General features: G+C 50.0%; 5 protein-coding genes and 1 pseudogene across 6 annotated transcripts; 1 reads left to right on the top strand and 5 right to left on the bottom strand.

Annotated features, from left to right (window-relative positions):
- Positions 1-4,461: 4,461 nt before the first annotated feature.
- LOC131268762 (ionotropic receptor 25a-like) lies at positions 4,462-5,504 on the bottom strand. Its single transcript, XM_058271037.1, has 3 exons — positions 5,398-5,504; positions 5,260-5,315; positions 4,462-5,045 (listed from the first exon to the last, which is right to left on the bottom strand). The coding sequence occupies exons 1-3, from the start codon at positions 5,502-5,504 to the stop codon at positions 4,462-4,464; spliced, it is 747 nt and encodes a 248-aa protein (XP_058127020.1).
- Positions 5,505-5,706: 202 nt separating this feature from the next.
- On the bottom strand, positions 5,707-7,965 carry LOC131268761 (ionotropic receptor 25a-like; annotated as a pseudogene).
- LOC131268759 (small ribosomal subunit protein eS10B-like) lies at positions 7,964-8,602 on the top strand. The gene is made up of 2 exons (XM_058271036.1): positions 7,964-8,398; positions 8,591-8,602. The coding sequence occupies exons 1-2, from the start codon at positions 7,964-7,966 to the stop codon at positions 8,600-8,602; spliced, it is 447 nt and encodes a 148-aa protein (XP_058127019.1).
- A 262-nt stretch (positions 8,603-8,864) lies between these two features.
- Positions 8,865-10,385, bottom strand: LOC131268758 (breast cancer metastasis-suppressor 1-like protein). The gene is made up of 4 exons (XM_058271035.1): positions 10,280-10,385; positions 9,256-10,220; positions 9,071-9,164; positions 8,865-8,977 (listed from the first exon to the last, which is right to left on the bottom strand). The coding sequence occupies exons 1-4, from the start codon at positions 10,383-10,385 to the stop codon at positions 8,865-8,867; spliced, it is 1,278 nt and encodes a 425-aa protein (XP_058127018.1).
- Positions 10,386-13,383: 2,998 nt separating this feature from the next.
- On the bottom strand, positions 13,384-19,377 carry LOC131269420 (uncharacterized). Of its 2 annotated transcripts, none has more exons than XM_058271769.1 (3): positions 17,755-19,377; positions 17,463-17,609; positions 13,384-17,337 (listed from the first exon to the last, which is right to left on the bottom strand). In XM_058271769.1, exons 1-3 carry the CDS (start codon positions 19,234-19,236, stop codon positions 16,801-16,803), a joined length of 2,166 nt encoding a protein of 721 aa, XP_058127752.1. In that variant the 5' UTR covers positions 19,237-19,377; the 3' UTR covers positions 13,384-16,800. The 2 variants fall into 2 exon arrangements, with proteins under 2 accessions (XP_058127752.1, XP_058127753.1); XM_058271770.1 differs by having other exon boundaries at positions 17,469-17,609.
- LOC131268757 (histone-lysine N-methyltransferase Suv4-20) lies at positions 19,343-24,577 on the bottom strand. The gene is made up of 4 exons (XM_058271034.1): positions 23,773-24,577; positions 19,994-23,661; positions 19,444-19,855; positions 19,343-19,366 (listed from the first exon to the last, which is right to left on the bottom strand). The coding sequence occupies exons 1-4, from the start codon at positions 24,145-24,147 to the stop codon at positions 19,343-19,345; spliced, it is 4,479 nt and encodes a 1,492-aa protein (XP_058127017.1). The 5' UTR covers positions 24,148-24,577.
- Positions 24,578-26,376: the final 1,799 nt, after the last annotated feature.

Below are 26,376 nucleotides of genomic sequence, written 5' to 3'. Positions count from 1 at the left end.
AGCTCCTCCCCATACGAAACCGCGTCCGAGGAGTCGCGGGCTCTGCGTCGTTGCCCGGTGGAATGTTCGGTAGCCTTGACCAAAACAACGCGTCGCATCGTCGCGCAACCGGACCTACGGCTCCACTGCAGTGGAGCCCGCCCTAGATTCTCGTCCTTGCCCCTTCCCCTTACTCCTACCTACCTCCCTGCCCTACCTTTCACTCGATTTCGCACCTTGCCAAAAAGGCGACCGTCGAAGCGGATAAGGGCCCCAGCTAGACGCTCTCCCTCTCTCTCTCACACACACAATCTCTCTCTATCCAGAGTCCTGGTAACGAAGCAGCTGGGAAACACACACACACACGGTCGCACTCGCTTGGACGCTTGGTGTCCTGCACCTGAATGGCGCGCCTAGGCCTTGAACAGTCGCTATGGGAACACCTGCCGTCCGAGGAGATGTCTCACCCTCCCCGGGGAGGGGGGCTGGAGCGGAAGGGAAAACACGCACACTTTCCGGCACTCTGGAGTGGTTGCACTGAACAGGTGGTTGCACAGTTGCGACGTTCGTCGTAGCGTCGGAAAAATGCCACCCGAAGAAAAACAATAGAAACTTCTGCCCAGCACCAGCGGGGTGTTTTAGGGTTTGCGAAGGGCCAGGATGGAGATTTTGGCGAAGGATTCACGCACACACATGTCGGGGCCAGCACTGGAGGGTCGTGGAATGAACACGATGCTGGGTTTTGGGGTGGATCTCGTGTCCAAACGGAAACCAAAACAAAGTCCGGAACATCCGTCCGCCCGTGGCTACGTGCGAAATTGGAATGGTACGATGCCTGGGATGCACTGGAACGTTCAAGTGTCCCGTGTGCGTGTGTGTGTGTGTGTGTCTGTGTGTGTACATATGTGAGTCCTAGGGAGGGCGACGCACTCGAGGAAACTCGTTGTAGTCCGGAAAATGTTTCCCTCCGTATGCGTACGCACGATTGGAAAGTTCCAAAATACAAAAGATGTAGGAAGAAACAGAGGAAAAAGGATGGGCCGAGACAGCAAGGCAATGAGAGAAAGAGAAAGGTGCACAACGCACAAGAACGGGAAAGTAGATGAGGTTGTACTACGACGCGATGGCAAGAGATGGGACGCTGCGTGGAAAAACACGAAAGCACCGAGAGCGAATACAAAACAAAACAAAGTTTTTCCTTCCTTCCCCACCCCTTTGTCGCCCCCCCCCCCCCTGCCCCCTCCCCTTACTTCTCTGCCGGAGCCACCCGAACTGCTGCTGCGTGCGAAGTTCAAGATTTTCCACAGAGTTTCCATTTTTCTCCCTTTGTTTTGCTCTTTCAGTTTTTCCTGACTCCCCGTGGAATGCCTCGAGGACGTGCGACTCCAGCCGTAAGCCACCACTTTGCCCGGCCCACCTCTTCTCTTCACTTCCCACCGGACCGGTGTCGCGAACGGGAAAGGTTCCGGGAAATTCAAGAGAAAATGTGCGCAGAAGGCCATAGTTTCTCGGAACCCGCGGGAGAAACGGAGAAGGCGCGAGAGAGGAAAATAATTACGAAGGGAAAAAGCACAACCGAAGCCACAGGGAAAAGTCACAAACTTCTCGGATTCGGGTTTGCACGCGGTACGACCGGGTTTTTCCGCAGTATGTCCTTTCTTTCAATCGCGTGACGTCGGTCCCAGCACGTTGGTGTCCTTTCGGCACACTCCATGGCCGCGGTTTGCCTTTCTCTCTCTCTCTCATACACACAAACACATACACACACACACATAATTCAGTGCGAATGCGCGCACGAGAAGGTTCCCGAGCCCGCAGCGGGTTGGTGTGAAAACATCGTATCCAACGAGGGGCTCGCACGACACGAGACCACGAGAGCGAAGGGAAAGCGTTCGGGCTGACCGACGACAATGGGAAAACTCCAGCAACAAGTTTTCCCATCTCCTTTCGCTGCCGAAGCGTATTACGACGTTCGTTACGGTCCGACACGTTGAAAGAGTTCTCCGCTACAGGTTCGAAAACCCTGGACACCCTTTGATGTTTTCCATCAACTTAGGTTAAAAGTTTTCAAGAAAAGAAAATGAACCAGCCAAGCAAGCAAAGTTGTGTTAAGACCACATGCCACAAACATTCGCCTTTCAACTGAACGGTTGTTCAACTCTTCCACGCGCTCCGGCCAACACGTTACACGTGAAAAAGGGCCGTGCGGTGGAAAAACAAGCAGCCCATGTCGGACGCAAGACGTTTGCATTAATCGTTCTGGCATAACGCAGGTGCATCTGGTTGTTTGCACATATGTGCGGCGAGTGCAAGGCGAAGAGACTTGGACTTGGAATTCACAGTGCGTTCCATTCGTACAGACTTCACTTTGGAGCAAACGAAATCGAACAATGAAACTAAGAAACAAATACCAAGTCAATCAAATGAAACCATAGCAAAGCCAGTTGCTTTGTTCGGATTAGTTATTTAATTTAATCTTCCAATTTCATTTCCTTTATTATTCAATTTTCCAACTTCCCTTACAAGCATGCGCCACACTGTATCCCTTGCGGGTACACTATTAATAGCTCCTGCACTGCATATCCGCAGCATATGTTTCATGTAGTTCATGTTTTTACCTTTTTCAACCTGGTGTTCGATGAGTTAGTTTGTCAAAGAGTTACCAGAGAAACAGCTTCATCTGGAGGATGAAAGGTGATGTTGGGAAACTGTGTTGGACAAACAGCTGAAGAAACATTTCCGCGGCTTGCTGTTATGATTGAGGCTTTTATTCATCGTATGGAGCGTAAAGTTAAAGTAAAAAGCTGATATCGAATTTAACGCAAATGAATGAGAGCTAGAGCTAACATTCAGTTTATAGATATGCTTGTTTGAGATTAGGGAAAACACGAATTACTGTTTCGCCTGCATGTCTACGATGACTACGTAGTTTAAAAATATAATCGGAGCATACGAATATCTGGCAAGCAACCCTAATCGAACGGGCAGTTTAAAATATCAACTGCCCGACGTGTAATCCTGCTCCTGGCCCCGCACGGGATTTATGCGGCCGATTTTCTTGGCAAACGTTGCGGCCGGAAAAGTCAAACCCGTCAACCAGTCTGCGTAATGGGACACCGACTAAAGTAAGGCGACACCGAGAACTCGAACAACGATGGATAGTTTGCGAAAGCAGCTAAATCAAAACGGCCAACCGACGGACGGCAAATACCAGCAGCAAACATAGGCTGGTCGTGCGGGTATCTGGTCTCATTTACTAATTTATGCATTTGCCCGCGGTCGGATCGAAATGCTAAGCTGAAATGGTGTACCGGGAAACCTTCCAACAATTTTCCTTTCCCCCCACACCACCATATCGCGAACAACCCCGCAACCGTCGTCGGTCGGTATGATTGAAATTTATAGCTTTGGCAATATCCATTTTTTACGATACTTCCACGTCAACATCGTTCGTATCTGTCGCTTCAACCTGTAGCCCAAAATCGAAGGCGGCCAGAGCGAGTCCTTGAAACGAAATCGGAACCAAAACCCAACCGAACCTTAGGCGTGCACGCACGCCCCGAAATGGGGTACTCCGCACGCGAACTCAATCCCTCCAACAGCAACAGCGCGTCCAAGTTTTGGTAGTCAATCAAAAATTGTTCAATTAGATAGACACTTATGGCACGGGCAATAAACCTGCTGCCGACGATGACAGCCCGAACCCTTTTGGGCAATGGATTGCATGCTTTCTAGCTAGCGAGATTGCGGTGTTCCGGAAGAAAAGGGCCCGGCATACTCATTTATTGCTTTTCGTTTCGGTTTTGCGGAACTCCGAGAGACTTGACAGGAGTCGGTTGTTTGTCGAGCATCGATTTTCCTTCCATTGAATCTGGTCATTATCCAAACACAGCAATCATAACCATGTTCGAATACCATTAAAACTGTTTTAGCTTTTTCAGATTCCGTAAAATTGACTTCGTGCAAGATACGTAAAGATAGCGCAGAAACAAGTTTAAAACGGATAAATTTGAATAGTCGATGGAGGCGCCCAGTCGAAATGGATCGTCGAGACGGCCAGCCAGTTTTTTTCCTTTTTTCCAAAGTCTTGTTTTTACCTTTTGTATGGCACAGCGACGAAAAAACAAACAGTCAGCGTCTTTTCGGTCCTTCCAATCATAATAACCTCAATTGTTCATCCTAGTGTGATTTGAACGTCAATCAGGAGCATTAATACTTTTATTGTGGAAACGCAGCTTAATCACAATTACATCTGTCACTAAGCCCTCTCACCTGTCACCGCCACTCTGTCAAAGTGACTTGTTTTGATTCGCGTAAAACCATGTGTATTTACTATCCTCACGTAAGTTTTACGTTCTTTTTATGTCTATCAAGGCATTTTTACTTGCCGGAAGGACGTTATTGCCCCCTACCGTGTCCTGTTCATCAAATATTAAGGTACGTTACAAAAATACCCCAAAAAACCTACATGATTGTGTACACCTAATCTTCTAACCCTAATCCTCGCTCGATCTTCCTTTTTAGGCGTTCGAAGATGGTTCTGGCCCGCTCTTTGCGCCGATGGCACCTTTGCACCTCGCCGAACAGCGTGATCATGGCCAGCGCCAGCCCGACCAGCGTCGCGATGAACGCCCCACCGAGGCTCTCCGCATCGAGCCGCTCGTTTACCCGCCGGAAGCCGTCCGCCGCACTTGCCACCGGCTCGGCCGACTCGATGACGGTGAGAATGTTGATGTACTGCTCCTTGATCGGATAGTCCCAGACGCGGTACTGCGCCTGATCGTTGCCGCTCGAGAGCATCAGATTGCGCCACATCTGGTACAGCACGTCCTCGACGTTCTTCATGTTGCGTAAGTATTCATGTGTGCACGAGTTCTGCACGACCGTGTACTTGATGCGGTTCTGGCGCGACAGTTGCTCAAGGGACTGGATCGGTGTTTGCATGCGCTCCACCGTGAGGAACGCGGCCAGGTTTACGGTAAACGTCGCGAGCATGAGCACCACGAACAGCCAGTAGGCAGCGACCAGAGTTCGCCCGGAGAGTGCCTTCGGAGCTTCATCACCACGCAGAATCTCGTACTTGATCTCAGCCGAATCGTGGATGAAGGCAAAGTCCGCATCGAGACGCTCGTTTACTCGCCGGAAGCCGTCCGCCGCGTACTGTTCCTTGATCAGATAGTCCCAGAACTGCGCCGGATCGTTGCCGCTCGAGAGCGTCAGATTGCGCCACATCTGGTACAGCACGTCCTCGTCGTTCTTTATGTTCCGGAAGTAATCATGTCAAGGGACTGGACGAGGTCAACGCGAACCAGCAGCTTTCCTTCATCGTAAAGTTCCTGCGTGTGGGAAAGTCAGTGGAGTAATCGGAAACGAACACAGTGGAGGAATAACAATATCTTAGGGAACCTGATCTCTTACCGACACTCGTACGGATAGGCGGCCTCGTTGTTTCTTGCACTATAGGGCGAGAACTTGTCCAGCAACCGATGCGAAAGAGAGCCCCACAACCACAGCCAGTGGTTCATACAAATAGACGTACTTGCTGATGCGTTGCCGGTGATCACAGGATATCAATCTGGCCGATACCGATCGGTTTATGGCTAGCCGGAAAGTCGATGCAGATCAACAGCTGGGATCCTTTGCGATGGGCTACAAATTTGACCGCCCGGATCTGGACCACCTTCAAGCGGAGAGCGTCGTCAATGAGAAACAATGGCAGCAACACGTCTACGGTTGCTCGGCAAACACCTCGCCCACCTCGGTGAAGTTGCAGTTGCGCAGAATCTCGTACTTGATCTCGGCCGAATCGTGTATGAAGGCGAAGTCCGCATTGAGACGCTCGTTTACTCACCGGAAGCCGTCCGCCGCACTCGATGGCGGCGAGAATGATCAGAACTGCGCCTGATCGTTGCCGCTCGAGAACGTCAGATTGCGCCATATCTGGTACAGCACGTCATCGGCGTTTTTCATGTTGCAGAAGTAGTCATGTGTGTCCGTGTTCTGCACGACCGTGTACTTGATGCGGTTCTGGCGCGACAATTACTCAAGCGACTGGACCGGTGTTTGCATGCGCTCCACCGTGAGGGTCGCGGCAAGGTTTACGGTAAACGTCGTGAGCATGAGCATCACGAACAGCCAGTAGGCAGCGACCAGAGTTCGCCCCGAGAACCCGATTGCTGCCTTCGGAGCTTCACTACCACCTTGTGAGGTGAACGAGGTCAACGCGAACCAGAAGCTTTCCTTCATCGTAAAGTTCCTGCGTGTGGGAAAGTCAGTGGAGTAAACGGAAATGAACACAGTGGAGGAGTTACAATATCTTAAGGAACCTGATTTCTTACCGACACTCGTACGGATAGGCGGCCTTGTTGTTTCTTACATTTTAGGGTGAGAACTTGTCCAGCAACCGATGCGAAAGCGAGCCCCACGACTACAGTCCGTGCTGAGGTCACTAAATAGATGCACTTGCTGATCCGTTGCCGGTGACCACAGGATATCAATCTGGCCGATACCGATCGGCTCAAGGCTAGCCGGAAAGTCGATGCAGATCAACAGCTGGGATCCTTTGCGATGGGCTACAAATTTGACCGCCCGGATCTGGACCACCTTCAAGCGGAGAGCGTCGTCAATGAGATACAGCGGCAGCAACACGTCCTTGGTGCCCGTCACAAACGCTCCGCTGCGTGGAAAGCGAAACCGCCAGGCTCTTGACGTCGTCCGTGTGACAAAATTTGCTGGACCTAAATGGTTACTTCAATCGTCCTCGCCTCCCGATCAACCTTCATTTCCATGATGACAGACCGGAGTTTCTGTCCCTTCTGTGACCTCTCCAATCTTCGATTTCCAGTGTGTGTGTAGTTCGAGGCATCATGGAACCGAGCACCGTTGATACCGTGCCTCTTCTCGGTCTTCAGGAGGCCAAAGATTCCTAAGAAAACAATTTTGCTTTGGAAATGTAGGCCAACAAACTTCCGGATTAGTTTTTGGTGCTACGCGTGCGCGGCGACGTAAGATGATGTCGGGAAGGGATTCCTATGTCCTTTCGATCCCCGTCGTCCTCCAATCAGCCAAATTGACTTGCGAGTGTGACGTCGGCGAAGTATAAGACGTCGAAAATCGTGCGCAAACGTTTTACGTACGATTATTACCGCGCGCGGTAAAACCAATTGTTTTAGAATAATAGATTTACTTGTCCTAACTTTACTCTTCGCGGAAGAAAAGAAAACAGCTATCAGCTTCTCTTGCTTGTCGTTACCTGTGAGTAAACTGTAGTTTAAGTATGTTACAAATAAATTAACAGTTTCCAATTGTATTTAGACATGTTCTAATGCGGATTTTAGCACTGTAAGAAATGCCTTTTGTACGTGAAAACATGAAGTCTCATTAGTTGTTTTATAAACAAATGTTATAAAAAACGTTTATATAGGCCATAAGAAGACGAATCGCAAGACTGTAGAGGCTAAATGCAGTAGTTGTTACACAATTTTGTACGTTCACAGGTTCTCATATAAGGTCATTCTAAATAATTTTAATCCCTTTAGGTAAGGAGGTAAGTAAGCATTAAATTATCTGAAAAGATTTATTTGTTTTACACATCTTTCAATCACCCAAAAAGAGTTATTTGAGTAAATGCTGAAAAAATTAAATTTTTCAGCTTAAAAAATCGGCTCCAAAAATTGGCCAAAATTTGCCAAAGTAACAGGAGCGAATAATTCGCGGTTTCGTAGGAGGTAGCACAGCTGGTCGAACCGATTCGGCCGAGTCGGTTCGGGTGACCGATTCTCTTGCCAAGGTCATAGAAAATTGATTAAAATGTACGGGAAAAGGCGACAAAACGTCCACTGTTCATACCAATGGCTTCCTAGTAACAGTGATTCGTGAATGAGCGGTGATTTTAACGCCTGTGACGAGTGAATCTGTTGATAAACCCGATAGAAAATGTAGTCTATGTAGTCTAAGGATACAACCTACATCAAGAAAGATGTTCATGCCCAAAGCACACCGAGTCGCCTTCTACGAGCACCTCTTCAAGGAAGGAGTGCTGGTAGCACAGAAGGATGTCTATGCCCCAAAGCATCCCGAACTGGAGACCATTCCCAACCTCCATGTCATCAAGACGATGCAATCGCTGAAGTCCAAGAACTTCGTGAAGGAGCAGTTCGCCTGGCGCCACTGCTATTGGTACCTTACCAACGAGGGTATTGAATATCTTCGTGCGTACCTGCACCTTCCTTCGGAGATTGTGCCCTCCACCTTGAAGCGCGCTGCCCGCTCGGAACCAAAGCGTGCCCGCACACAGGCTGGACCGCGTCCGGATGGATCCAAGAGCGGAGAGGACCGACAGGCTTACCGTTGTATGCAGCAGGCTGGTCTAGGCGACAAGAAGGGAGATATCGGCGCTGGAGCAGGCGATCTTGAATTCGTAAGTGATCAGTTCCACAGTTTGATCTGTTTGAGTAATCTATTTGTAGTATTTTACTACACCCCTCAGCTAAGGATAAAAGTTGAATTTTCAAGCTAACGGTAACTAACTATACGAATAGTTTGGTACATGCAAAAAAACAAAGATCTTGAACTGAGCCTTATTGCCAAAAACGATGTGGTACATTTGTAGAGAAACCAGTAAAATATTTTGTCGATGTATATATTTTCGGACTGTGCCCTTTATCAATTGATTAAGTCAATAAGTTTTTGTATAAACAAGATTTTAATTCATTGTCTTGTGTTTAATGATGATTTAAATGTAATGATATGTCCATTTGCTAAAATTCAATATAGTAACGTTTAATGGAAGAATTCGAAATAAGAAAATTCATTAACTAATAGAGCTCGATAGAGTTTAGCAACATATGCTGACAAGAGCTTATTTAGATAGTTAGTAGTAGCAATTAGTTGCCACGTCGCTTAATCGAAACTTTTCCTTGGCGCAGGTGCGAAAGGAAGATGCACACCTTTTTGCCGTCTGATGGTTTCTTCACCCAAATGTCATCGGCGCCAATCGCTGTTATAATACCCGAGAGTGGAGATCTACCTATCCCTTCCACATACACTGGTTGGCCACGGAAAAACCAACGGCGAGCATACCACAGCCTACCATCCTCGATGCGTGCCACACTCAAACGTTGCTGCCGCAAGAGTGAATGCGACGGTTTTCGAGAGCTGGATGGCTGTCTATTGTAGCTTTGGTTCTGGAAGATAAGGAAAGAAAAGCCATTCAATTACATGACCAATGTAACGTAACACATAAGACGCATTTCAGTGCAGCGCAATATTGCTTACTGTTCGAGATCTGCGTGCACCTGATGTTAAAGCTCCATTCAGATTGGAATACGATTGACCAGTGGCATAACCCAAACCGCCAGAGTTTAAACCCGAGCTGTGCGCCGACGTGGAAGGATTATTTCCACTTGCACCTGCACCGGTACTAGTCGAAGCACCTTCGTTTATACCATTTTGCCGCGATCTCCCGGAACGGGGCGGTGTAGAAGGATTAACTCCACTTGGACCACCGCTACTGGTCGAAGCACCTTCGTTTATATCATATTGCTTCAGGTCCGGAAGCGGCTTCTTTGAATGAGAACGCAATTTTCGCGTGACCGGCTCAACTCCACTTAGACCACCGCTACTGGTCGAAGCACCTTCGTTTATATCATACTGCTGCGAACTCCCGGAATGGGGCGGTTTGCCACCAAATACGAGCTCCAGGTCATGTTCGATCTCCTTTTTGTCGAGCAGAAAAACGAGCTTTCTGGGGGCCAGTTTGCGCCGCTTCTCTGGCACCGGAAGCGGCTCCTTCCAATCAGAACGCAATTTTCGCGTAACGGGCTCAACATCGATCGAGTCGCCATCGAGGCGCTTCGACCGCAATTTCATCGCGGCAAACTCTCGCAAAAACAGCTTCTTGTCATTCTCACACTTGGCAATCAACCTTTCTTTGAGCTTCGCTTCTTCTTCCTGAAACTCCTTTTCGGCCTCCACAATATCTTTCTCGTATTCTCGTTGGGCCCACTGGAGCTGGTGGTCTCGGTGCAATTCGTTGAGCATCAAACGGTCTTCTAGTTCCACCGTTAGTGTCTCGACGCGGCGCAGGTAATCGGGGTGCTTTCTCATCTTCAACAGCTCCATCTCATGCATGAGGTCAGCTAGTTTTTCCCGGTATATCTGCTCCTTTAACTCCCTTTGTTCGTCTATCGTGCGCTGGTTCGTCGACGATCCTGACTCCGTCTCGCTAGCCTCGTCCGTATCTAAAGAATGTAAAATCCATGATCAGTCTAAAGTATGAAGCAACCGCTTTAAAACGTACCTTCATCACTGTCGTATTCATTGTCCTCAGACCGACGCGACTCATATTCGTGCTTGGTTTTTTCTTCTGGACTTTCTTCCAGCGTCGATCGCTGATTGGAAGACATATTTTAGCTGCGATTACAACGCTTGATCTTTTACAGTATATCAGGAAAAAGGATACTTCTTCGTCAAACGGCACGCTGTTGCGATATGCCTGCGTTGGATAAACTATCGCGCGTCAATCTGCTGTTCAGCCTAGTACGTGATTGGCTAAACTATAATGCGTAAAAGGATAATTCTATGCAGCGTTTTAAACCTTTCAAAACCCTATGATGTATGCCAACTGAAATTCGTATAGGACTAACTAATTCGTAGAAGACTAAGACGTAACTAAACGAAGCTAAACCTTCAGCACAGTCGAAGTACGGCGAAAAATGATGAAAGTTCTTCGAAACTTAAGCACCAATCGGAGAGATTCCCAGAAACTAAACGGATATCCTCTGGTTTTATGGCTACCGGTTGCGTTTGTAATATGCGTTCATCATAGGAGCTGTCACCAATGACAGCAGACCTTGCGTTCTCTGTACTGTACTAAAAATTACCATAAAAAATTTTGATTGCAAACGTTAATGTTCGAAAAGTAATAATAATACATGAAACGGCTTTTTTTGTTTTTCACCCGACAGTTACGATATTTTAGCTCAGACTTAAATTAGATCGAATGGTGTTATCAATTTATCATAGACATTCCTCAAGACAATCGATCAAACAATCTGCCCTTATTTCGTATAACTTTGAGAAGGCTGTATGCGCCCATGGCGTGGTTGATACAAAATAAAAATATTTCTAGCTTTTTCTGGCGTTTAAACCAAGTTTGGTAGCGATTGTATCAGAATTTGTCGGGCAACAGGTCGGGCAAAAAACCGGTGGGCAAAAAAACGTTCACCGAGTTTTCTGATGTATGTACAGCATTAACAGTAGTCTGTTATTCTGCGGGAAAAGCTATTTATCATAACTAGGTAAAACGGCCCGGTTACACGGCCCAGTTACAGGACCCAGTTACAGGACTCGGCTACAGTGCCCGTTTACATGGCCCGGTTACACGGTCCGTTGACAGGTCCCTGTTACAGAGCCCAGTTTTAGGACCTGGTTACATTGCCTGTTTACAAGACCCGTTAACATGGCCCGGTAACGCCGCCCGTTTACAGGGCCCGGTTGCAGGACCCGTTTACAGGGCCCGGTAACACGGTTAATTTACAGGGCCCGGTTACATTGCCCGTTTACATGACCCATTTACATGGCCCGGGGACACGGCCTGTTAACAGGACCCGTTTGCGTGGCCCGGTAAACCTGTGGTCAACGCTTTGCGCAACCGCATGCGGTTGCCTTTTTGATCTGTCAAACGAGCACAGCTTTTTGCCAAAAATAATACTTTAATGTTTGAATAAACCACTTATATGAGGATACAATCTCTTCAATGTCAAAGTCTACTAGGAACAATATTTACTGTTGACATATAAAAACGCAAGAGTCTGCGGCAAGAATCAAACTCGTTTGATTTTTTAGTACAGAAACCGCAAGGTCTTGCGTCTGCGGTGACAGCCCATGACAGCTCCTATCTATGGGAAAAAACGCAACCGCATGCGGTTGCGCAAAGCTGTGACCAGGGGTTGACAGCTCCTATCTCTCCCATGGGAAAAAACGCAACCGCATGCGGTTGCGCAAAGCTGTGACCAGGGGTTAAGAAATGCCTTTTGTACGTGTGGATAAAAACATAAAGTCTTATTAGTTGTTTTATAAACAAATATTATCAAAAACGATTATACAGGCCATAAGAAGACTGTAGAGGCAATATGCAGTAGTTACAGTAGTTACACAATTTTGCGTATTATCCGAAAATATATGGAAATGACGTAAGTAAGCTTTGAATTATTCAAGAAGAGTTATTTAAGAAAATTAAACAGCTTTTAGTTAAACAAAAATACTACCACAACTTACAGTATTTTATTTTGAAAAAATCCGGAAAAAATTAGATTCAAAATTGAATTCGAAATTGAACAACTGCTCGAACCGGTCGATAAACCGGTTCGGGTGCCCGGTCAACCGATTCGGCCGAACCGGTTCTACCAGCTGCGCTACCTCCTACGAAACTGCGAATCCTGCGCTCCTGTTACTTTTCGGCCGATTTTGTCGGTTTTTGGGCCCGAGACTGCGTTGAAAATTTCAACTTTTGTAACAGGAGCGCAGGATTTTCAGGAGGTAGCAGGAGCAAAATTTTTATCGATTTTTCGACCTAAAATGGTAACTTTGGGATGATTTTTGGGGATGAAAATTTCCATAGGAAAAGTTTAAGTTATATAGGAAAATGAATTGACTTCTTTTTCTTTTCTCTTTTCGGAAAAAATGCAATATTTTCGGATAATTTAAAGCTGCTTCAAATGCCTAAATAACTCTTTTCGGATAATTTAATGTTGGCTTACTTACCTAAATAAAACTTTTTGCATAAAATGCTATATTTTCGGATTACTAAAAGTTGTTTTACTTACCGAAACAACTGTTTTTGAATAACTTAAAGCTGCTTTACTTACTACGTCCCATATATATTCGGTTTTTACGGGGCTTTATTAAAATACACGATTCCAACTTTTACTTTTTTTAGACTTTTATTATTAACTTGATTCGTTCTGGTTCTCTATAATGCATTTATACTCAACTTTGCTAGCCTTGGATGCAGTTTTTCCTCCTTTTCCCTTTCATTTCGGCCTGTCTTTGTTCTGATGCGTAAGAATTATTTTATGTGTGTAGTGTAGATTTTTTTTCGATTTTGTTATGATTTTCCTTTTCATTGTTTATTCTCGCCAATATGTACTGTAATTTATTTTTTTTCTGTTTATATCTTTATTAACTTTATTCTCGGCGAGAGTAGGTTTGTGTTTATGTGTATTTGTATGTGTTTATGTTATTTCGAAAGTAACTGTCCTATGCAACCCACACTCCCCTTATCCCTTGACTCCCCTCCCGCTACAGAACGGTGAGGTGTTTCCTGCTGACCGGGTTTGGAAAAATGCTATTATAGTTTTGAATTTGCAAAGAATACGCCTTCCAGTGGGACACTGCCGAAAAGATGATGCACAATGGCAGTATTTATATCATGTTTTTTGGTAGTTTCGTTTTTGTTTTGTTTGTTTTTTTTTCTTCGCATTACATAAGTTTGCTCATACATTTTCTTTAAATCTATCCACGCTTCATTCGTTAGTTATACTTCCACTTCATATTTTTTGTTTCGTTTTTGTTCCATTTGCTCCTTTTTTCTCGAGCGGCTACTTAAGAGAGAGAGAGTGAGAGAGTATCTACGCAACACTATCATCATACCTATACGAATCACGATCCGACGAAAGCCGGCTTGAAAAACAATCCATGTCCTTGCGAGACAATTCGACCGTTGCGCATCAGTACACATAGCATCTCCCGCAACGTCTCCCCCATTCGACTATCGCTATTTCTCTAATTCTTTCCTCCTTCAATTACACACACGCTCTTAATCCTAAGCGAAATAAGTTCACGTATCATACCTTGTTACCAAACATCTTACACTTTGGACTCGAACTTTGATTGTTGAGTGGGTTTCAGACCTACTCCATCCGGTTGCTGCTGTTCAGCGTTTGTCCCTATCCACATGTACTTTTCCCTACGCTGGAAAGGATGACGAAACGATTTCCAACCGACTTAATCGGACCACTACTGCTGCTGTTGCATTATTTGAATTATTTTTTCTGGTTTTTGTTTGCATAGTTCATTACTTGGCTCAAGTAAAATCGTACACTAAACGCTACCACCTATATTCTCTCGTGCGAACGCCTTTCTCCACTCTGCTAAACACTAATCCGATCATCCGTTGCCTAACTTAGCACTAGCTCTCTGCCTGTATGCCATAAGTCGTTAATGTAGTGAACTAAAACAAACTAATGTAAACTTATTATTTTACCGCAAAATCTATCATAATTTACACAACTTCCGATCCGATTCCGCCCGCAGACAGATCACGCCGGACACGCACCTCCTTTCCGCTCGGAGGACTCTGTTTTTCACTCTCTTCTATATTTTTTGTTTTCGTTATCACAAATCCTTCACCGTTCATTTAAGTGCGCTCTGAGCCATGACCTTCAATCAGAACTGGACCTGAAAATCATTCGGCTGCCCATACTTCTCTTGTTGTACCACTACAGCCAGCCTTTTCCCCACAATTTCCTCCTCATATATCTCATATCCTCTTGGATTTCATTCGATTTTGCTTTCTGTCCCTACACTACATCATCGTGTCCATCGTCCCGAAGACTGTCCAGCCGGTGGTATACAACCACACTTGTTCTCCTTCCGTTTTGGTTAGCTCGAAGAGTGAGTAGCGGAAGGATGTATGGGAAAGAATGCAGCATATGCGAGCAATGCTTTTGAACTTAATTAATACGAAATGGTATGGTAAAGGGCATCTTACGTATTTACCTATGGCTCATAAGACTTTTCCATTAGTGAGCGGACGTACCAACCAAATGCAATATTAAGAACTAGTCAGGTTGCTTAACGAATTGGAAAATTATGTGTCAAGAATGAAAGTATTATGATATTGCGAAAAACAAGAATATGGAAAAATACATTATCACGTTAAGCGCTACGTCGGTCCCGTTGGTTTGCGCATAGCGCTTAGCGTATTATGTAAAAGGTTGGCAACTATCATAACACGAATCTGTACGAACACGGTAAATAATGAAAAAAAACATACAAAAACTTCACTGCAAGAAAATGAACTGACTTTCTAAAACATATACGCATTTGCATCTGCCTAACGCATCTTCGATACTAACATGACGAAATAGTAACGTGTCACATGCAAAACCCACAAAGATTTCCTCTTTTTGACTCAACGCTTCGTTGTTGACTTCCGCAAAAATCCCTAATGCGTCCTTTTTAAAATATCATTTCCGCAACCGGTTTCGAGGTAAGCGAATACTGGACTGGAGTTGATGTTTTCACACCCGAGCAGGGAAACGATAGAAAACTAACCAACGGAGGCAAACGAGGAAACACAAAGCCTTGTCGATACCTACACGCAAAAGTTTAAACCTAAATCTTCCCCTTCCTTTCGGAGGACAGTGGGCCGCGAGAGAGTACACGAGTAAACTGTACGAAAATGGCAGTTAGTGATGAGACCTTTTTGTGTTTTTCTTCTTCTTTTACGAACTCGTCCTTTCCGACGCGTCGACGTATCGGCTACCGTGCTATGTTTTAGCTATAATTGTTTTCCTACCGTACACTTTCTTTTTTTGTTGCGTTAGTCGTTTGCATTCGCATGCGTGGGTGCCATGAATCCGGAATTCCTTTCTCGTGTATTATTTCACTTTTAATATGGTTGGTGTACTGGTGTTCCAAATGTTTCGCTATCTTCTCGACTGCTCCCTGATGCAGGATTGTGTGTATGTGTGTGTTTATGTGTGTGTATTTCAGCGATTCTATTGTTTACGTCGCACGTTTGCCTGATGTATCCATGCTTCATATACATCCATATAGATAAGGCTAATTCGCACGTCGGCAAGTGGTGAGTAAGCAGGCAAGTGGCAAGAAGCCGTCCGCACTGTAGCAAGTACGTGCCGGTAACTAAATCACTCACACAAGTAAGCAGGAAGGTATGAATTTTAATTTACTATCATTTGATCGTCAATAAATAAAAAGATCGATCACTGATACTACAACCTAATATTTCTGTAACAAAGGTCGAAAAGTTTTTGTTTGACAACTTGAAATTACACGAGTTGTCAACCAATAACATCCACCTACTTTCCTGTAAAAGTAGATTCGGTTCTATACAAATGGCAAGTAGCTACATTGTAGTTAGTAGCAAGTACTACCATTTGCTGGGTCCGGATTCGCACGGAGTAGGTACGCTGCAACTTGCGACTCGTCGACCGGCGAATCAGCCTACAATGTATACGGCATGACTGGATTAAAACAAATATATCAATATAAACTAATAATCGCAACACCACTACAATCGCGGCATTGTTGGTTTCACACCGGCTATATAGAAAAACCTATAGCTATTAACTTCTATCCCTATGTGGTTATGTATACCCTAATATCTAGACTGTACAGTATGAATCTCCAATAATCATGTTAAGTTACAAATAGTTTTAAACGTTAAAAACGAATAGAGTCTAAGCCAGCACAAAGGGTAGCAATAGGAGGTTGTGCCCTCCTTGCGTTAACGTTTCGGTTCTCCCTTCGGAGCGCGCTCCGTAGCTGTAAGTAATAAAGCTCAGCAAAGACGATCCGCCAAAAACAGACATAGAATGAAGGCGAAGGATGAGGGATGTAGGGTTTGCACTGATCGCAGCCAGTGTTGCTGCTGATTAGTCGAATCCAACAGACAACTTCATTATGGAAGCAGGTTGGGCGGGGTGTCCGTCAACCTTCGAAGAAGTCACACGGTCTAGGTTGCAGGAACGTCTGCAAGCCAGCAGCACGCTACTACCGGCCATGTTCATCGCATCAGTTGTATGTCGCAACGCCCGGCTGCGCGTTCAGGGTGGCCATCTGGAACGGGCTGCATTTGGTCGGCGGTGTTGTCGCGGTGCTCGCCGTCATGGTCAGCTGATGGTGCTGCTGCGGCTGCTGAGCCTGCTGCGAATGATGCTGTGGTGCTACCTCCGGTTCATGCAGCTGCTGGGGCTGAAGTTGATGCTGTTGTTGTTGCTGCTGCTGTTGTTGCGGCTGTTGCTGAAGTTGCTGCTGCTGCTGCTGCTGCAACTGGAGATGCTGGTTCTGATGTAGATAGTTGTGATCGTGATGGTTGGCATCCTGATAGTACGTCAGGTTCAGCACATCCGGAGGATTGACCACGATTTGCGTTCGACCGTCCGGCATCGGGTTCAGTAGCAACTCGTATCTGGGCGCCTTCATCTGCCATTGGGGTTTCTTCGCTTGCCGGCGTTGCTTCTGCTGCGAATGCAGTAGAAACTGATCCAATAGCTCCCGCTGGTGCTCCAACGGCATGAAAGGCTGTTCCAAGGGCTGCGTATACGCCTCCTGCAATGGAGTTGAAAAGTTGAGAGAATTATCGGCAACGGAACGTATTAAAGTGATTGCATAGAAATAAGGACATCAATGCTACAGACAACAATTGCTACGTCCAAGTATACAAAGGATTATACCGATACCGTTGAAGTTCCCGAAGTTGACATCGAGTGCAGTAGAAACTGATTCAATAGCTCCCGCTGCTGCTCCAACGTCAAGGGTGGCTGCGGTTTTTGCTGTACTGGCTGTTGTGGTAACTGCTCCAAGGGCTGAGTATACGCCTCCTGCAATGTAGTTGAAAAGTTGAGAGAATTATCGGCAACGGAACGTGTTAAAATGATTGCATATGAATGAAAGGACATCAATGTTGATAATCAAACTACACACAACAATTGCTATGCCCAATGATACAAAGGATTATACGAGTACCGTTGAAGTTCCCGAAGCCGCCGCCAACATGGGTGGTTCCGTGCTGCGGCGCTCCTGTTCGCCATCGAGCGGCAGCAGTTGGTTCACCCATCGCCACCAGCGCCACCAGTTGCCTTCCTCCATTTGCTCGAAGTCCCGCCGCAACCCGTCGATGCTCTGAGCGATGCCGTCCAGCGTGCTGCATGCCTCGACCCAGCCGGTCCGCATCGTGACGTCGTGCCGATCATTACCGACCAGCTCCTGCAGCGTGTCAAAGCTCCACTGCAGCCAGGCGAGCTTCTCGTCGAACGTATCCAGCGCCGTGCGCAGCCGCCACAGGAGGCTGACGAGTGCCCGACCGTACGCCCGGCTGCACTTGCCGGCCCGCCTCCCCAGGATGTCGACGGCGCGCTCGTGTTCGCGGCCCGGCGTCAGTGGTGTCGTGTCCCGGATCCAGCTCACCGTCGACCAGTTCATCACGCGGGTGGCCGCGCACAGCGGCATCAGGTTAGCGATGTTGGCCGCTTCCTCCTCGTCGCACCCGCTGCTGCCGCCGCAAATCTCCGTCACGATATCCGGTCGGAAGTGCATCGGCAGCATCTTAATAATGCTCATCGTCCAGCGACGCACCTCGTAGATGTGCAACATCAGGCGTAGTCCGACCTGGCGTGGCATCGCCCGGAGCAGCGGGGCCAACTCCGGATTCGTCGTAGCTTCGTGCGCCTCCAAGTCCTCGAAACTGTCGATCACCGAAAGCGAAACGTTGGCCGCATTGTCTTCATCTACGCGACCTTCCCCATCGCCACCACCGCTTGTTTCTCGGCGCAGGTGCCTCCGGCGTCCCCAAATGCCACCCGCCTCCACCGACTGCTTGAACTCGCTTCGCAACTTGCCGATACCCTGAGCGAGGTGCTGCAGCGTCGTGGACACTTCGGTCAGCCGTTCGCGCGACACTGGCCCGTCCTGCAGGTGCTGCAGCAGCCAGGCGAGCCGCTCGCCGAACACCTCCTGCTCGGTGACCAGCCGCGCCAGCAAACCAGCGAGCGCCTTCACGTATGGCTCGGTCACGCAGTTGTCGAGTCGTGCCGCCAACGCGCCCTCGTCTTTCGGCACCGCCGTTCGGAACCAGTGCAGCGTGGCCCGGTTGAACGCGATCGCTTCGGTGCACAGCGCGGGCAGGCAGTCGGTCCAGGTGTCGCCGACCAGCAGCTCGTCGCTGCCAGCGTCCGACGAGTCCTCCCCTTCGCAGGCCACCGTTGGCCGGAAGTGCGCTGGCAGCAGCTGGGTGATACGGCGGATCGCCGACATGACGGCGTAGATGTGCGAACCGAGCGCGCGTCTCGCCGACTGCTGACCCGTGTGCTGAATGACAAACTGCTGACCGGAACCGTACCGTTGGGGTGGCTGCTCCGGTGGGAAAGTGGTGGTGGTGTTGGTGGTGGTAGTGGGCACGGGTTGCTGCTGTTGCTGCTGTTGCGAAAAGCCATTGAGGTAGAGTGGCATGGTGCGGGAATGTGGCAGAATGTTTGTCTGTGGCTGCGACGCACCGACAACGGATGTCGAGGCAGTGTCGGCGACATCGTTCGAATCAAACGCCGTCGCTTGCGCGTCACTTCGGGCGATAACACCTCGGCTGGATTGCGGGCACAGGGAACGCGGGTCGCCGGGTGCCTGATGGTGTAGCGAGGGCGGTTGCGTACCCAGCCCAACGAGTCCCATCGTTTGGGACCCCGATTGCGAGCGTGCCGGGCTGACAATCACACCCGGCGTATTGTTGATCGCAACCACGCTGGCCCGCTGCTGTTGGCCCTTGTCGGCTCCTTGACCCCCCACCGGTGGAGGCACGGTGCACGCGTCCGTCTGGTAGATGGCAAACATCGGTGGAATGTCGCGCGTGTGCGTTTCGTTGCCGAAGATCAACCGTAGGCGCTTCATCGGTGGACCTTTGTCGGACGCCGACGACGACGTCGATCCTGGCGAGGCCGGAACACTGCAGGTGGTGGAGGAGCAGGACGAAGACGAGGAGGCGGTCCGGGCGAGCGGATAAATCTCGCCGCAGCGCGTGGTGCTGCCGGTTGCGGCACTTCCTCCCCCGCTGGTATCCGTACCCTCCGGCGGCTTGCTGGTCAGGGCCGACGGTTGCAGTATCACAGTCTTTTGATGATGATGATTATGATGATGATTATGATGATGGTGGTGGTGATGATGACGATGATGAGCGGCAGCGCCAGTTGCGGGTTGGTTCCGTGGAAAGCCGAACACATCGGGAACCGCCGAGTGCGACGGCACTTCCGTGGGCAGATGATCTCCCGCCAGCAACAGGTGTTGTTGTTGTTGCTTGTCGACGGCCGGCGGTACGATCATGGTGGTAGACGGAGACGACGAAGCAGTGTCCGTGGGAGGGCAGCGATTTCCATGTGACTCCTGCTCCTGCTGCTGCTGTTGCTGAAGCTGCTGAAGCTGCTGCAGACGACGATGCTCCCGTTTGGCCTGCTTGCGCAACCGACGTGCCTCTTTGCTCGACGATTTGTGTCGCTTTTTGCGCTTCTGCGAGATCCGGCTGCTGCAGCTGCTGCTGTACGACGTCAAGTCGGTATCCTCCTCGTCCTCTTCCTCCTCATCTTCGCCGTCGTCGTCGTCGCCGTTTGGGTGTTGGGAGTCACCGTTCCGCTGGTGTTCGACACGGGCAGCGTTGGGGATCGAGTCGAGCAGAAGCTTCGTTTTCGCCCGCCCGAGCGCACTATCGCTACTGCTGATGCTGTCACACGTCAGCAGATGCTTTCGATGGCGGTGGCGTGCCGCGGACGACGTGGCCTCGTTGAGGTCATCTTCCGGCTCGTGCAGGCTTTCGACGCCCTCCACCCGGAGAATTTCGTACTCACGCCGGAAGGTGGTGCCTGGGCTGGACCCATTCTCGGCCCCACCGTCGCTCAGACTGTTGCCCGATTCGATGATCTCGTCGATCACCGGGCTGCGCTTCATGCGCAGCGTCAGCTTGAGGCGACGCTCCGGCGTGCGCAGCATCGACGTCGACGTTGTGGGCTCGGCAAGGGCGGAACTACTGGCAGAGGTAGTAGCAGTGGGTGGTGGTGGTGGTGGTGGTGTTTTCGTTCGCTCGGAACCTTGAGCTTTTCGTTGCGCACGACCGGATGTTCGGGATTCGATGGCCGGGCTCGTGGAGGAAGTGGAGCTGGCCGACGATATTACCACCGGCGAGCTGCCAATCCCGGACGGTTCCTGGCCGGCCTGGACAGATCGGGTCGGCATCCTGCAACTGCTGCCGCTCGTGTCCTGTGCCGTGCTGTCAGCTAACCGCTGGCTTGTACCTTTTCTACAACCAATCATCTTGGCTAGTATTACATCATCCTCGTCGTCATCATCACCGTCGTCGGGAATGACGATCGCGTCGTCTTCGTCACCCACCGTCGTCGTGGTCGTCGTGGCTGCCGTGGTCGTCCTCTCTCTACTAAGTCCGTCCACTTGATTCTTTCCCTTCGCTTCGCTACCATCGGTCCGCTTCACCTCACCACGCAACCGTTTCGTCGGCACGGGCTGCGATTGCTTTCGTAGTCTACTTCTCCTACCGTTGGGATCACTGTTGTTACTGCTAGTGCTGCTGCTACTACTACTGCTGATGCTAATACTACTGCTGGCTTGTTGAAGAAGAGGGGCTCGCTTGCCGGCAGCCACTTCTTCGCTTGGATCCTTTTTGTTGGAGATGATGGTGGTGGTAGTGGTGGTGTTGGTGGTGGTGGTGTTGGTAGTTGTGGTTGGTGAGTCGATATCGAGCAGCTGGATGATGTCATCATCGTCGTCCTCGAGGGTGCGCGTTTGTAGCTTCTGCTTCCGCCGGCTGCCGCGGTTAGAGGGTACGGAAAACCCTTCCGGTGGGGGTGTTTTTGTCGTCGTCCTTCGCGACGGCACACCATCGTCAGCGGCGCTATCTACCAGTGAATGGTCGTGGCCACCGTTGCTGCTCGTGTCCTCCATCTGGCGCAGCATGCGGCGTGTAACGCGTGGACAAATTTCGTCCTCGGCCCATTCGGGTTCCGTCCGCGCCGGCGACGAATGTGTTCCGGTCAACGGTGAGCTCGCTGCGGTGGTGTAGCGTTGTGACGTACGGCGGGTGACGATAGCGTAGCTAGCTTTGCCCCGCTGGGTGCCTGCTGGGCGTTTCTCTTCTGGCTGTGGCGCTTCCGCGACACGCTTGCGCTTCCCCTCCGTGGCCGTCGTTGATTGTTGCTTACGGTGCGACGACGCCGATGTTGATCGGGATGATTTGTTGAGTGTTGAATCGTCATTCCGGAGCACGTCCTCCGGCTCATCCGGCACCACGACCACCTCATCGTCCATCTGCCCACCGTCGAACGGTTCGTCGTTAAACCGGAACACACTGCGTCGGCCGCTGGCGTAGCTAACGCTGCTGTGCATACTGGCCCGTCGTAGCTGTAGCTTCCGAGCGCCACCGGGCGCATCGTAGCTGCTCTTCGAGGCGCACGACGACTGGTTGCTGCACTCGTCGTACACGGAGAACGCGTCGCTCGGGTCCTTCGAGCGGCTTCGCGTCCGCCCAGCCACACCAAGCCGGCTCTGGTCCGGCTCGTCCTGCTTCTCGCGCGATTTCCTCGCCTTCCCTCGAGGCACGTTGCCGACCGGCATAGCGCGCGCATCGTAACAGCTGTGCCGCCGGAGCACATTGCGCCGGAGTGGACGCGCTGTTGCCGGCGGTTTGGCTCCTTCGTCTACCTTGCTATTTGGATGCTTCGCTTTGCTGCTCCCGCTACTACTGCTGCTGCTGCTGCTGCTGGTTCCACTTTTATCACATGCGGCCGGAACTCCCTTGGAGTTACGCGTTGCCCGTTTCGTGTGTGCATCACCCTTCGGGACGCTGTTGCTCCCGTGCTGGTTCTGGCTAGCCGTGGACGGCAGCTCCGCCGCCTGCTCGCTGCCGCCAACCGCCGGGGTCGTTACCGAGCAGTAGGAGGCCTTCGGCTGCTGGGCGAGCAGCATTTCCGCGTCGTACTTGGTCATACCCTTCTCGCGCAGCTCCTTCATCGTCAGTAGGCGAAGCGCGGACGGTGGCTCCTTGCCGACCGCAGTCTTGGCCTGACCTAGTGCGCCCACGATCATGCCCGTTCCGCCATCTACCGCACCAACAAGCCCACTCTGACCCTTGCTTTTCATTCGATTCAACCGATTGTCGGTTTCACGCAGCCGATACCGCACGCCACCGTTCACCCCAACGACACTGCCCATCACCGACACGCCACCGTTCGCCACACCACCGTTCACCACACCGCTAAGCCGCGCATCGTAGCCGGCACTGTCCGACCCTGCACTCAACTCGACTCCCGCACAGCCACCGGCACCGATGGTACCGTTCACGCCACCGAGCCCTTCCACCGTTCCTTTCCCAGCCCCATCGATGGCCGCTGCAGCCGCCGCGTTGAACAGCAACCGGGCCCGGGCCTCGAATGCGCCCGTTCCCCGCCGCTCGCACGTTTCGCACTCGCAGTAGCAGTTGTTGTCGCCGAAGAAGTCCTCGCCGTAGAAGCAGGTGATCTCCTCACCAACCTCGATATCGCGCAGCACCTTCACGCAGGCCGTGTCGCGCCCGGTCGCCACGAACTTGCAGTTCGCGCGGCAATCGTGGTTGATGTAGGCGGCCGGGCCAAGCCATAGCTGAGCGCAGTTCTTCCGGCAGCTGTACATCACGCTGAAGTCGTTCCTGCCCGGGTGCAACAGCATCTCCTCCTCACGCTCGCTCAGCTCGGCGATGCACCCGACCAGGCACTCGATCTTCTCGTTCTTCGCCCAGCGGCGCGTCGAGCAGATTTTCGCCCCCTTCTGGCCCTCGAGCGAGTAGCGGTAGCATGCCTCGATCACAAACCCGGAGTGCTGATCGAACACGCGCAGGTAGCGATAAATCTGCGGAGCAATCAGCAAGCATAGAAGGCAATTGCCATTAGTTAAGCACGTTGAAACAGAATGGAAGGAGGGGAACGGGAGACAACCTGTGAATCGAAAAAGACTACTTACGTGTGCCTCCAGCCGCTTCAGGGCCAGCTTATTCTTGTTCAGCAGCGACCGGGGCATCCAGTGGCCGCTGATTAGTCGCTGGTAGCATTTGCTGTAGTTCTGCGTCCGAATGAACTCCTCGATGATTTCTTTGATTTCGTCATTGTTCGCCTTCAGCGGTCGGTACTTGAGACTCATTTTGTGCGTCTGGAAGCCAAGAATCGGATCGAGCACCAACCCGGTGGCGAGATCGTCGTTGTCAGACAGCTCCTTCGGTGTCATGCCGGTGCCCGGGCTGGCAACCTGAGCCAGCTTGGGCGGCTGTCCGCTACCCTTCGATTGCTGCTGGCTCCCTCCCCCCGTGCCCGATGAATGCCCAGACGACGCTACCACCATCCTGCCACCGATGCCTTCCACTTCTGCCGTTGCTGCAGCTGCTGTGCTCGCTGCCGATTCGCCGCCGGCGTGGCTGAGGGACGACGACGACGACGCCAACGACGTCGACGGCGGCAAGCCACCACCGACGTGGCGAGCCTTCCTACCGATCCGTGCTGAACTGTGCGGTCTACCGCCGCCGCCGTCGTCGCCGAACAACGACGCGGACACTTGCCCAACGCCACCGCTGCCACGTTCCACTACACGCCACCTCCTTCTCCTCCTTGCGTTGTCTCTTTCTTCTCCTCCTCTCGCAGCTGCTGCTGCCGTCGCCTTCCTGACAGTCCGGACGATTCGTAGACGGTTTCCACCTCGATGTCTCGATGTTCGACCAATGCCACGAACGCTACCACCTCCACCTCCGGCCACGCCCCGCTCGTCAGCACCCGTCGTCCCGGGGTGTGGAGATAACGCGGGGAGGTGTGTTTCGGACCCGCGTTCTACTGGCCACCGGGATGGTGCACACTGTCAGCACCGTGAAGTACGTTTCCTGCTACGCTATGCCAAACCCGAAGAACATAACAATCGTGCTGTAGCCCCGGTCGACGTTCTGTAACGAGTTGTAGACAAATAAAAAAAGACATTTAATCGCTATCGGCCATGGAGGGATTTTGTCGTACGATAAAGCAAATATAACACCGAATGAGACTCCTTCCCAAAAGCATGTCACAAAAAAACGGATTGCTCTCAGCATAAAGATGGGCTGTTCCATTTCATTTCTAACTATGCATTTCTTCTATCTATTAATTTGAATTACTTAATGGTTGCTCGACCGATCGGTGCCATCTAGGTGCTGGTACAGCTCTTGGCAACAAAAGTGTAATAGAAAAGATGATTGGAAAAACATCCGAGGTATGGAAGTGACCATTAATTTAATAGCCTTCCCTAAGGATAAAAGCTACAAGTGTGCACGTGGTTCTTCGAATATTCCATCGACTGCAAGTTTGTGGGTATGAATTCAATTTGCAAGCAGAAGGACGCAGTTAGATGTATGTTTTTTTATTGCTTTAGACGCCACACATTCCGCCAGCTAGTCAAGCATAAAAACTAGTTGATGACTGGAAATTGTATGCCAAAACTGCACTTTTCAGTAAATGTTTTTCCTATCTTTTTACCTGCGATTTCATTCCTTCCATCACGACCATTGGCGCCACAAGGTCCATAAATTTTGCTCATTTTTGTAATTGAAGCGATTCGCTGTACAATGCTACATAATCCCAGCAAGCAAACTAAAGTGAAAGAAACTTTTGCCGCAATCGGCCACGAGGCGGAGGGAGTTTGGTAAGTTCTATTTTCGCAACATTCAAGCAAACCCCGACTCTCCGACCATTCGCAGTCACGTTCCTCGGCACCACCATCGGCAGGCAGACGTGAGCTTTCATCGATCCGCTCTGGCTTCCTCGCGTTTTCATCTGATTTCCCGAACTCAGGCGGAAAAAGAGCAGACCAAGGTTCATAATACAGTGCGCTGTACGTGCCGTGTTCGGATTCCGGGAAGAAAAGGGGGTTTGGAAATCCGGGAATTTTGAACAGCGCACTCTCTACAGTGGGAGCAAAAGAGGAAGAAGAAATTAAGATGCAAGGCACCGCAGCATCATACGAGTGCATCGTTCCACAATGAACAGCATTCGAACCAATCGAATAAACAAATATGGCGACGGGCGAACGACGACGGTGAAAAAGCAACCCCCGACAATACCTCGCTTTCTCTATCGCTCTTATTGTAGTACCTGCTGATGACAAAAGGGAAAATAACATGGTGAGCCTATCACACACACACAGCGGACATGAAGGGATGCATTTACACACTGATGTACACATAGCTGTGCCTGTTAGTCACTTCCATCGCGAATGGTATGTTCTTTAAATTTAAGGGGACAGGATATGAGGTAGAAAGAGGAATCTACCCTATTAAAGCATACGGCTGAAACAACCACAAGCGCGCTGGCTGCACGTTGGCGGTGTGTGTAAATATGCGAAATGCACCCAGTGCATTATCATGCATTTCAAACTTGTTTCGCGAGGTGTTGCCCTTTGTTTAGAGCGGGCAAAGATCCCTAAAACGATCCAACGATGCACCAGTAGCATGCACAAGACATGTTTGACACCGGGTCGCAACACAGCTTGTGAGATCTCCAAGTCTTGGCGGAGTCCATCTAGTGGCTGCCTGGACTGCAGTAAACTCGAAAA

This window comes from Anopheles coustani, chromosome X (genome assembly GCF_943734705.1).
Source record: "Anopheles coustani chromosome X, idAnoCousDA_361_x.2, whole genome shotgun sequence".
Classification (NCBI taxonomy): domain Eukaryota; kingdom Metazoa; phylum Arthropoda; class Insecta; order Diptera; family Culicidae; genus Anopheles; species Anopheles coustani.
Note: the sequence above shows the minus strand (reverse complement) of the source record. Positions and strands in the feature narration are given on the sequence as shown.

Bases quoted from the DNA above. Each gene is read 5' to 3' on its own strand.
- LOC131268762 (XM_058271037.1), bottom strand. From the start codon at position 5,504: ATGAACCACTGGCTGTGGTTGTGGGGCTCTCTTTCGCATCGGTTGCTG. The intron at 5,316-5,397 runs GTAAGAGATCAG...TCCCACACGCAG, and splicing joins GCCTATCCGTACGAGTGTCG to GAACTTTACGATGAAGGAAA. The intron at 5,046-5,259 runs CATGATTACTTC...ACGAGATTCTGC, and splicing joins GACCTCGTCCAGTCCCTTGA to GTGGTGATGAAGCTCCGAAG.
- LOC131269420 (XM_058271769.1), bottom strand. From the start codon at position 19,236: ATGCCACTCTACCTCAATGGCTTTTCGCAACAGCAGCAACAGCAGCAA. The intron at 17,610-17,754 runs GTACTCGTATAA...ACTACATTGCAG, and splicing joins CGGCTTCGGGAACTTCAACG to GAGGCGTATACTCAGCCCTT. The intron at 17,338-17,462 runs GTATAATCCTTT...ACTCCATTGCAG, and splicing joins CGGGAACTTCAACGGTATCG to GAGGCGTATACGCAGCCCTT.
- LOC131268758 (XM_058271035.1), bottom strand. From the start codon at position 10,385: ATGTCTTCCAATCAGCGATCGACGCTGGAAGAAAGTCCAGAAGAAAAA. The intron at 9,165-9,255 runs GTAAGCAATATT...CTTATCTTCCAG, and splicing joins GTGCACGCAGATCTCGAACA to AACCAAAGCTACAATAGACA. The intron at 8,978-9,070 runs GTAGGCTGTGGT...GTATTATAACAG, and splicing joins TGTGGCACGCATCGAGGATG to CGATTGGCGCCGATGACATT.
- LOC131268757 (XM_058271034.1), bottom strand. From the start codon at position 24,147: ATGGTGGTAGCGTCGTCTGGGCATTCATCGGGCACGGGGGGAGGGAGC. The intron at 19,856-19,993 runs GTTCGGCTTTCC...GGCCCTGACCAG, and splicing joins CACTCGGCGGTTCCCGATGT to CAAGCCGCCGGAGGGTACGG. The intron at 19,367-19,443 runs GTTGGGCTGGGT...CCCGCAATCCAG, and splicing joins GGTCCCAAACGATGGGACTC to CCGAGGTGTTATCGCCCGAA.
- LOC131268759 (XM_058271036.1), top strand. From the start codon at position 7,964: ATGCCCAAAGCACACCGAGTCGCCTTCTACGAGCACCTCTTCAAGGAA.